At 41.0% G+C, this 11,842-nt stretch overlaps 1 protein-coding gene across 1 annotated transcript; it reads right to left on the bottom strand.

The window, feature by feature from the left end:
* Positions 1 to 2,766: 2,766 nt before the first annotated feature.
* LOC127123592 (uncharacterized) lies at positions 2,767 to 3,701 on the bottom strand. The gene is made up of 2 exons (XM_051053796.1): positions 3,096 to 3,701; positions 2,767 to 2,781 (listed from the first exon to the last, which is right to left on the bottom strand). The coding sequence occupies exons 1-2, from the start codon at positions 3,699 to 3,701 to the stop codon at positions 2,767 to 2,769; spliced, it is 621 nt and encodes a 206-aa protein (XP_050909753.1).
* Between the last annotated feature and the right edge of the window lie 8,141 nt (positions 3,702 to 11,842).

Here is an 11,842-nt window from a genome sequence, read left to right as displayed (position 1 = left end):
ATGAATGTGAAACAAAAAATTGGTTAGAGTTAAAAATAGAGGGCAAATTTTGGGGTGCAACAGCTGCCCCTGTTCAATTTTCTGAAACCTGAGGAGTTAGATTGGCCTGTGTGCCATTCGTGACTTGGAAGGTTGAAGGGGATTGAACACAAAAGCCCAAAAATTTGCACTCGCCGGTGCGTAAAGTAACACTGATGACTGGTTGTATATGCTTAAGTGGGCTTGAAGATGCCACTTGGAAGAACTGGAGATGGGCTTATAGATGCCATCCATAATATCAGGAGGTGATAATATCTTGATGTTGATACTGGATATCAGTATTAGGTCTTCGTATAGGCCGTCTCTGAATCGTATCTAAGAACATACTTTTAATTTAAGTGTCAGAACCAAATCTTCGTGGCGATTTCTTTCTGAATTAAGTATCAGCACTAGACCTTCGTATAGATCGTCTCTGAACTGTTTTGAATTGTTGAATAAACCAGTAGAAATAAATCTTCGTGATGATTATCTCTTCTGGAAATATCCTGGATTAGGGAATAGATCTTCGTATAGACCGTTTGCCTACTATCCAAGAACAAAAGAATATCAGGATTAAATCTTCTGAAAATATCCTGGACTAGGGAATAGATCTTCGTATAGACCGTTTTCCTACTATCCAAGAACAAAAGAATATCAGGATGAAATCTCCTGAAAATATCATGGACTAGGGAATAGATCTTCGTATAGACCGTTTGCCTACTATCCGAGGACAAAAGAGTATCAGGATTAACTCTCCTGAAAACATCCTGGACTAGGGAATAGATCTTCGTATAGACCGTTTGCCTACTATCCAAGGATAAAAGAGTATCAGGATTAACTCTCCTGAAAACATCCTGGACTAGGGAATAGATCTTCGTATAGACCGTTTGCCTACTATCCAAGGACACCTTGAGTAATGATTAAGTATCAGCACTAGATCTTCGTATAGATCGTTTCTGACCTGTTGTGAATTGTTGATAGTATTTTATCTGTATATAACCATCCTGCAAGGAAAAGGTTAGTTTATGCAATATGTATGCATGCATGGCATGGTGCATCTAAGTAAATGTATTATGCACTTATGGATATGCCATGGTATGATGTAAATGATGTATGTATGAATCATGCGGCCTGAAGCGTCCGGGTATCTTTGTATAACAACTGCTGGCTAGGGAAAATAAATCTCGATTCGTTGCTGAAGAATATGAGGAACTCGTTCCCGTCTTGTTTGATAGTATAGTATTTGTCACTTCCCGTATTCGTTCGTCGTACTTCTATTGAAGGAATAAGTTCCTGAGTATCCCGACTGAGGATAAAAGAGATGGACATAAATTCAAGGGGAGACGTAATTCGAAGCATCTATAAAGATAGATTTTGCTCTACTGGGGATTTGTAGTGGGGATGAACCGCCGAAGCTTCGTTGAACTACTACCCTCGTTCATCCTTAGTAAATACTATTATTGCATTTTATGCATTTCTGGTAAACATCAATTGTATTCAAAAGCATACATACATTCAAACACAACCAATGGACGTTTTCGCTTATGTAAATAAAGTAAAAGTAAATCTGGATTCAAAGATGAAATTTTATTTATATCACAAAGTGACCTATACATTGGCAAGTTTGTACAAGGAGACAGAAATCCTAGTAAGAGGAATTCGTCGTAAATTTTTTATAAAACAAAGAAAACAGCTATGTGAAAAATGATCCTATTGAGTTTCAATTCTACTATTGCCATTATCTTCAAATATCTCATCTTCTGCTGTTGAGACAGAAACGATTGGATTGATCTTTATCTGTTTGAACTTGATTTAGGTAGCACCATCAGTTGAAGTTACATGAGTGATCCAAACGAGACATAGTCATACGCTTTAATCCCTAACTTTTGCCTGGATTGCCCTTTCAGGTTTTCAATCCACCGGGATACCCTTTTTTGCCCAAGCCGCCTTTTCAGGTTTTCGACTTGCCGGGTGTACATTTTTTTTATATATATCCCTAATTTTTGCCCGAACCCTTTTGGTTTGCCGGGATGCCCTTATTTTTGCCTAGGCCAGTCAACCTAGCGGGTCTCTTTTTATGCGTAGTATTTTTTAACTATGTCTGCGTTTACAGGCTGTGGAAAGTCTTCACCATCCATAGTAGTAAGCATCATGGCACCTCCTGAGAATACTCTTTTGACCACAAATGGTCCTTCATATGTAGGAGTCCACTTGCCCCTAGGATCACCCTGTGGTAGTATGATACGCTTGATTACCAAGTCACCAGCCTGATATACCTTTGGCTTAACCTTCTTATTGAAAGCTTTGATCATCCGTTTCTGGTACATCTGACCATGACAAACAGCTGCCAACCTCTTCTCATCAATCAAATTTATCTGGTCGAGTCGAGTCTGAATCCACTCATCTTCATCCAAGCCTGCATCCTTCATGATTCTTAAGGAAGGGATCTGAACTTCAATGGGCAGAACTGCTTCCATACCATAGACTAAGGAGAATGGGGTTGCCCCTGTTGAAGTACGTATTGTAGTGCGATAACCATGAAGAGCAAATGGTAACATCTCGTGCCAATCCTTGTAAGTAACAGTCATCTTCTGTAGAATCTTCTTAATGTTCTTATTAGCAGCTTCTACTGCCCCATTCATCTTCGGACGATACGGAGAAGAGTTGTGATGCTTAATCTTGAACTGCATGCAGAGATCAGTAATCATGGTATTGTTCAGATTAGAGCCATTGTCTGTGATAATCCTTTCAGGGATGCCATACCTACATATGAGATTATTCTTAATGAATCGAGCCACAACATTCTTGGTAACAGATGCGAATGAGGCCGCCTCTACCCACTTTGTAAAGTAATCAATAGCAACTAGGATGAAACGATGCCCATTAGAAGCAGTAGGCTTGATCTCACCAATCATATCAATGCCCCACATGGCAAAAGGCCAAGGAGCAGTCAACACATTTAATGGAGCCGGAGGTATATGCACTTTATCAGCATAGATTTGACACTTGTGATATGTCCTGGAATGTTGATAGCAGTCAGCTTCCATGGTAGACCAATAGTATCCTGCTCTCAATACCTTCTTTGTCATAGTATGACCACTAGAATGAGTGCCAAAAATCCCATCATGCATGTCTTCCATAATCTCTGTTGCTTCCTTCTTATCCACACAACGAAGCAAAGTTGAATCATGATTGCGTTTGTACAAAATTCCATTACTCAAGAAGAACTTAGCAGAAAACCTCCTCAGAAACTTCTTATCTTTGACAGATGCCCCTTCAGGGAACTCCTGAGTTTCAAGATATCTTTTTACTTCATAGAACCAAGGCTTTTCCTCTCCTCCTTCAGTATCAATCTCATTGCAGTATGCAGGCTTCTCAAATCTATCAATAGTAATCTTGGGAGCTTCATCATCCCAGCTAATCTCAAACATAGATGCCATGGTGGCTAATGCATCTGCCAACTGATTATCTCCTCGTGGAATGTGTCCAAAGGTAATCTCTTCAAAATGTGGGATCAAAGACAGCACATGCTCTCTGTAGGGAATAAGATTTTCATGCTTGGTATCCCAATCTCCTTTAATCTGACTCACTACCAGGGCTGAATCTCCATATACGTCCAGGAACTGAATTTTCATATCAATTGCAGCTCTGATGCCCAGGATACATGCCTCATACTCAGCCATGTTATTGGTACAATAGAAACAAAGTCTTGCAGTAATCGGGGTATGACAACCTTCAGGGGAAATGATCACAACACCAACACCATTACCAAGTGCATTAGAAGCTCCATCAAAAACCATAGTCCATCGGGATCCTTGTTCAGGTCCGTCATATTGTCCAGGTTCTTTGGTAATAATCATAATGTCTTCATCGGGGAATTCAAAACTCATTGACTGATAATCATCCACTGCCTGATGAGCCAAATGATCAGCTACAACACTTCCTTTAATGGCCTTCTGAGTAGTGTACTGTATATCATATTCTGTTAAGATCATTTGCCATCTCGCTATTCGTCCGGAGAGAGCAGGTTTCTCGAATATGTACTTGATTGGATCCATCTTCGAAATCAATAAGGTAGTATGAGTCAACATATATTGTCTTAGTCGGCGAGCAGCCCATGCCAAAGCGCAACAAGTTTTCTCGAGCAGTGAGTATCTTGTTTCACAGTCGGTAAATTTTTGCTAAGGTAGTATATTGCCTGTTCTTTTCGACCAGACTCGTCATGTTGCCCCAACACACACCCCATTGAGTTGTCTAATACTGTTAAGTACATAATCAAGGGTCTTCCATCAACTGGTGGCATCAAAATTGGAGGTTCTAGGAGATATCTCTTGATTTCATCAAAGGCTGTCTGGCACTCATCATTCCACTCCATTACCTGATCTTTCTTTAACAACTTGAAGATTGGTTCACAGGTAGCAGTTAATTGGGAAATAAATCTTGCAATGTAATTCAATCGTCCCAAGAAACCTCTAACTTCCTTCTCAGTACGGGGAGCTGGCATCTCTTGTATAGCTTTCACTTTTGCAGGGTCTACTTCAATACCTTTTCCACTGACAATGAAACCCAGGAGTTTACCAGACCTAACTCCAAAAGTACACTTGTTTGGGTTCAATCTCAATTTGTATTTCTTCAACCTTTCAAACAACTTATGCAGATGATCAAGGTGTTGCTCTTCATTCTGGGACCTGGCTATCATATCATCCACATATACCTCTATCTCATGATGAATCATATCGTGAAACAAAGCCACCATAGCACGCTGATATGTTGCCCCGACATTCTTCAAACCAAATGGCATCACTTTATAGCAAAAGGTACCCCACTGTGTAACAAATGTAGTCTTCTCCATATCTTCGGGTGCCATCTTGATTTGATTGTAACCAGAGAAACCATCCATGAAAGAGAATACTTTATGTTGAGCAGTGTTGTCTACCAGAACATCAATATGAGGCAGTGGAAAGTCATCTTTAGGGCTGGCCTTATTCAAATCCTTGTAGTCTACACACATACGTACTTTACCATCTTTCTTAGGTACCGGTACCACATTTGCAACCCATTGAGGATAAGAAGTCACAGCTAAGAACCCTGCATCAAATTGTTTCATTACCTTTGCATTAATCTTTTCTGACATTTCAGGACGCATGCGACGAACCTTCTGCTTCTTTGGACGACAATATTCTTTTACCGGTAAACGGTGAACCACAATGTCCGTATCCAACCCTGGCATATCTTCATAGGACCAAGCAAAGATTTCCACATAATCACGTAACATTTGAATTAATCTGCTCTTGACACCATCTTCTAATTCAGCTCCTATCTTGACCTCTTTCCTGTTTTCTTCAGTTCCCAGATTCACAACTTCGATTGGCTCTTCATGTGGCTGTATAGCTTTCTCTTCTTGTTGTAATAACCTAGCAAGCTCTACAGGTACTTCACAATCTTCATCCTTTCCATCTTCAGCTTGATAGATCGGATTCTCGAAATTATAATTGGCAATAGTAGAACTGTTATCAACAGGATCCAGGGTGGATGAGGATCTGCATTTTAGTGATGTGGGTGTGTGTAAGAACACATAGCTGATGAAAATAAAATAAAAGAAAAACAAAGAGCCCAATATTTACGAAAACGAAACGTCCATTGATTTTTATTGAATGAAGTATCCAAATGAAATGACATCCCGAAACAAGCATACCATTGTGCCCCGGGTAAGGCACAAGGCTTAAAAATAACAACGCAGTAATAGTATTTACTCCTGACTAAAGGAGATAGGAATAACGTCTTCATTCTTCCAATTGTTGAGCCCATCACCCACAGTAGGAAAAATCCGGTCATCCAGATTGTAGTCTTCATTATAGTTACCCACAACATTGATTTGATCTTTCATGCTCCCTTGATTGGTGATACGAACAGCACGAGCACGACGAACAGCCTTCTGGGACTCTGCAGTGAAACCCAAACCAAACTTGTCAGACTTGTAAGGAATGTCGGGAAGCTGACCCCAAATAGTGCAACCACCTTCTTCAACCACAACTCTAGCATCTTTGAGGGAAGCCATTGTAGGAGGTACTCTGGTAACCACAGGAACTCTTTTAACCACATGAGGAGCTTCAGTAACGGGAACGACCCAAGGAACTACTTCAAATGTCTGGCAAGGAGTCTCAACATATTCACCTTCCACTTCAACATACTTAAATGTATTCACATGACTGACCATATATTCTTCCTCTCCATAAACAGTTACGATCTTTCCCTTCACTGGATATCTCAACTTCTGATGTAGAGTGGAGGTCACAGCACCTGCCCCGTGGATCCAGGGGCGCCCAAGCAAACAAGAGTACACAGGACGAATATCCATTACATAGAAGGTAGAATCGAAGACTTGAGAGCCTACTTTGATCGGGAGATCTATTTCTCCATGCACCACTCTTCTTGAACCATCAAAGGCTCTCACCACTATATTACTTGATCTTAACACAGCATCTTCAGGACTGAGCTTGTTCAGAACCTCTTTGGGAAGTACATTCAATGAAGAGCCATTGTCTATCAACACATGAGACAAGGTAGTGCCCCTACATTCAATGGAGATATGTAAAGCTCTGTTATGGTTTCTTTTGGCAGGAGTCAAGTCAGCATCAGAAAAACCTAACCCATTATCATAAGTCAGATGTGCAACACAATTTTCAAATTGATCCACAGAAATTTCATTTGGTACATGAGCAGTCCTTAAGAATTTGATCAAGGCTTTAGCATGAGCCTCAGAACACAGCAACAAAGACAACATGGAAATTTTGGAGGGAGTATGCCCCAACTGGTCAACAATATCATAATCACTCTTACGAATGATCTTCAGCACTTCTTCCATCTGTTTAGAGAGATTTTCAGCAGTCGGTGCTTCAGCTTGCACAGGTTCAACCACAGGACCTTTGCCTCGAGCATCAGTACTTGGCTCAGAAGTGGAGGTAGTAGTTGGAAGAACTGTATTTTTTGAGGTAGCTGGAGGAGAGAAAATTCTTCCACTTCTGGTGATCTTACTAGATCCAGCAATATTATCAACATCAAGGTTATCATCAGTAACAGGTGTATCAGTCAAAGGTTCCTGCTTAACACCATGGATATAAACATCAGAACCGTAATTCCAGGGTATAGCTTTATCAGAAGTATAAGGAATAGGGCCAGGAGTGGTAATAATCATGGGAGGCACTCTAACTTCAGCAACAATCTTCACCAGGCCTTCAGCAGTAATTTTGATAGGACCCTTGGAAGTGATCTTGACAGGGCCTTTGGAGGTAATCTTCACTGGCACTTTATCAACCATATCCACATCTTCAAACTTCTTACCTCGAGTTAGGTGTTCACACATACTTTCCACAGAAGGAGTTCTCTCAAACAATATAGTTTAATTGTCCATGAGGCGTTGAATACCATCTTTCAACTTCCAGCAGCTATCAGGTTTGTAGGCACAATAAAAACAGTCTTCGTTGCAACCTGGAAAGAATCCAACCTGCACCAACTTCTTCTTGATAATAGATAAGGGAGTAGTCACATCTGCTACTGAGGAAACATATGAAACTTCATCAACAGCATTAACAGTCTTCTCATGATTGGGCATGGGAGCAGTAATCACATTTGGAGTCCCAGGAGGGTCAAATTCAATCTCCCCAGCTTCAATCATATCTTGAATCTTATTTTTCAGCACCCAGCAATTGTTGGTGTCATGTCCCGGATAATTAGAATGATAGGCACATCGTGCATTAGGATTGTACCGAGGAGAGGAAGTATTAGGATTCTGAGGAGGGTCCTTCAAAGTAATGAGTTCCCCTTTCAACATGTGTTGCAAGGCTTGGGCCAGTGACATGTTGATCTTGGTGAATTGTCTTCTAGGCTTCTGTTGATTACTCTGTGGTAGCTCTGGTGTTACAGGAGTAGGATTAGAAATGTGAACTGCTCCTACGGATTGGTGACTTCTGTTACGGCCAGGTTGACCATACACAGCATTAGACTCCTTCTTTCCACTAGGGGGCTTCTTTGCAGTGCTTGATGAAGAGGCACCCACCTGTATCTTACCACTTCTTATGCCACTTTCCACACGCTCTCCAGTCATTATCAGCTCAGTGAAACCAGATGATGAGCTTCCAATAAGGTGACTATAGAAAGGACTATTCAGCGTACTCATAAACATATCCACTAGCTCCCTGTCAGTCAGAGGAGGTTGAACTCTACCAGCCAGGTCTCTCCATTTCTGGGCATACTCCTTGAAATTCTCCTTAGCACCCATTGACATGCTTTGTAGCTGCATGCGAGTAGGTGCTAAATCAGCATTGTATTGGTATTGCCTGTAGAAGGCCTCAACAAGATCATTCCAATCACGGATATTGACACTCTCCAATTGATAGTACCATTCCAATTGAGCTCCAGACAAGCTCTCTTGGAAGAAATGAATCCATAACTTCTTATCAGCCGTATGTGGTTGAATCCTCCGGACATAGGATCTTAAATGCAGCTTGGGACATGAGACACCATCATACACCACAAAAGCAGGAACCTTGAAACCAATAGGTATAACCACTCCAAATATTAAACTCAGATCTTCAAAATCCAGCCCAGAAGATTTTTGTAACTCCATAGCATTCATTCTATCCACCAGCATCTTGTACTTATCTTCATTAGGATCATGATAATAATTTGCTTCAGAATCAGAATCTCCCACAGTATCATGGGGACTACCTCCCTCTTTCTCAGAATTTTCAGACTCATAATCATCAACCTGTTCCTTTGTCTTGATAGGGCCTCTGAATCTTCTTCCCAGATTGATAAGGCCTCCTGATCTTCTAGTCTTCTTCTTCTTCTTCTTAGCCAGCAATGTCTTCAACTCATCTTGCCCCTTGGACAAGTTCAGAATCAACTCTTGGAATTGTGCATTCTGAGCCTGGAGATCTTTGACAGTCTGTTCAAGAGCCATTTCTGCTGAAATAAACAGCGAGAAGATAAGATACCTGTTCATAAGAAACCTGTGATGCAATAATATGGTATGTAGATGCTTATGCAATGTTTTCAAGGACCGTAGGATTTAAATTTGTGTAAACCACCAAAAAGTAATCTTTTATTAGTAATAAACTTGTTTTCCCCTTGGGCTTACAATAAAAATGAAATGAATACAAAAAATGGGGTTTTAAGTCTCCCATGGACGTTTCCTCTTTGTGTTGAGGTATGAGTTGAGATTCCGCTCCTCGTGAAGTTGTTTTGTTAGCTCCAGGATTCTTTCCTGACTTGCCTTGTAATGAGTCTCAAAAGTATCTCTTTGCTCCTTCAACTGGATCCAGGACCTCTGTAACTCTTCCATGTCAGTGGGCATGTCTGGATGAAGAATGATGTAAGAAGTATCTCCTTCAGCAACAGGCTCCATGGTAACTGGCAGGATAGCAGGATATGGCATCATAAGAGTCTGAGCACGAGATCGTACCCATCTGAGATATGGTTCCATAGGAATAGTGTACTTGGGTTCCAGAGTCTTGCTGTCAACCTTGTTCACTTTACCCCATGCTCGTATGAACCTTTGACGGTAGCCTTGAAGATCGTTGTCGTAGTCGAACACAATACCCTGAATAAGCATGTCATGAGGACCATCAGTCCGAGCGTAACCAAACTGACGTAGAGCTAAAGAAGGGTTGTAGGTAATGCCCCCTCTTATGCCAAGGAGTGGCACATTAGGGAACTCCCCACAACGGTCAATGATGGTAACATTCTCCATAGATCTAGAGCACCAATGAATATCTGAATGAGAAAGTGACATAATCCTCTTGGACCACCTGAACCCTTGTTCATTCTTCATCACTGATCGAGGAAGGTGAGAAATAAACCACCTAGATAATAGAGGTATGCAACACATCAGAGTTCCTCGTGCCTTCGTAGTACGGGTATGAAGAGAGTGTAAGATGTCTCCAAGTAATGTAGGCACTGGATTGCGAGTCAGAAATATGTTGATGGCGTGTACGTCTATGAACTGGTCTGGATTGGGGAACAATACTAAGCCATAAATCGATAGGGCTAGGATCTCCTCAAAAGCATCATAACTCATAGCCTTCAGGAATACTCGAGCTTTCTCCATCAATACCTTAGCAAGAATACCCTTAACTCCACTCCTTGTTTCTAGGACAATGTCCGATTTCTTTAAATGTAAGGCTGCAGCAATGACTTCAGGTTTAGGCTCTTTTTCCAAGCCTGTGAAGGGTTTCTGATCAAGAACAGGTATACCCAGAAGCTTGGAGAACTCTTCCATTGTAGGAACCAGCTGATAGTCGGGAAATGTGAAGCAATGATGTTTAGGGTCAAAGAACTGAAATAGGACACTCATCATGTCTTCATTGAACCCTGAAGTGACTAGATCCAGTAGGTGACCATGCCTCTTGATGAACTGGGAGTTTTCAGAAACTTGAGAGACCAATTCCTTAAGCTTAGGAGGTATTCCTACAAAGTTGATCCGGATAGTATTCCTACGAGCAGAAGCCATGACCTGCAACAAAGAACAAAGATAAATCCTTTGGTCCTTGAAATGGTTAGTGAAAATGCTATGCTTATGATGCATGATGATGCTATGATGTTATGCTCAATCACAAACATGTGGCACACACAAACAAGTCACACAATAGCCCTAGGTTTGAAGGCTTGCATGAGGTTTAAAGGTAAGTACCCTCCCCTGAAGTTTAGTTGATTCATCCTGTCCTACAAAAGTAACCAGGTTCTAAGGGATCTCAAAATCAGTGATCCTTCACAAGGGTGGTTGTTCAGTAGGCAACTTACTTGCCAACCAAAACCCTCCAAGTTTAGGATCTCAATGAGTGTAGTATCGAGTATCAACCAACTTCAGTCTTCACCAAAGCCGGTTATCTCACTACTTTCTAAAGGCCAAGATGGGATGACTAGGGTTCTAAAAGTCAGTTAGTGTATTGACAACATATGGCAGCCTCATATTATCCTCAACTTGCTTAAGGAACATAAGCACCAACCAAGAAGTCACACTAACTATGGCCACCAGATCAACCATATCGATATACGCCGTACAGTTTCCTTGGTCTATTGCCATTTACCTAAGGTACACTAGATCCGGGTTAGGGTCTTTCACACATAAGAGCACCCAACAGATAAGTATAAAGTAAACAAGGCAAACAATTTTAAAGTGATCTAATTCCTAAGGGTACCCCTCTTTTATTAAATTCCCAGCAGAGTCGCCAGTTCTGTAACACGGTGGGAGAACTGACTTTAGTTAAATATTGCGGATAGCAAGAGTCGCCACCGACTTTTATTTTATCCAAAAGGAAAGGACATAAAAGAACAGGAAAGACCTTAAAAAGATTTTGAGTTCGGGGGGTAGGTTATACAAAGGGAAGGTATTAGCACCCTTTATATCCATGGTTATCCACGGGCTCTTAGTTACTTAGCTCACTTTGTTTGTTTGCAAGAGTGTAGTGTGTGATTAGAAAAATTTCTTTAAGTACTTTGTAATGACCCTCGTATGGGTGTATACAAAGCCTAGTTTAGAAATTGTGAGGTGTAAAAGTAATTTTGAAAAGTGTGAGCAAGTAACTATGAGATACCTACCCTAGATTAAGTCTTTTGTGTTCTCGTATATTCTTTCAATGGTAAGACTGTCCCCATTATTAAGGAATAGGTAGTCATTACCTTGGATGTGTTTAAGGGACGGGCGTAGGGTCATCGTATGGTCAATGAAGGCAACATAAGGGGTGTCTTTAGCAACTCGTAGGGACTATCATCATATTTACCGAAGGGACAAGATCATTATATCGTAGGCAACCTCGTAGGGACT

This window comes from Lathyrus oleraceus, chromosome 2, assembly GCF_024323335.1.
Source record: "Lathyrus oleraceus cultivar Zhongwan6 chromosome 2, CAAS_Psat_ZW6_1.0, whole genome shotgun sequence".
In the NCBI taxonomy this organism is placed as follows: Eukaryota; Viridiplantae; Streptophyta; class Magnoliopsida; order Fabales; family Fabaceae; genus Lathyrus; species Lathyrus oleraceus.
Note: the sequence above shows the minus strand (reverse complement) of the source record. Positions and strands in the feature narration are given on the sequence as shown.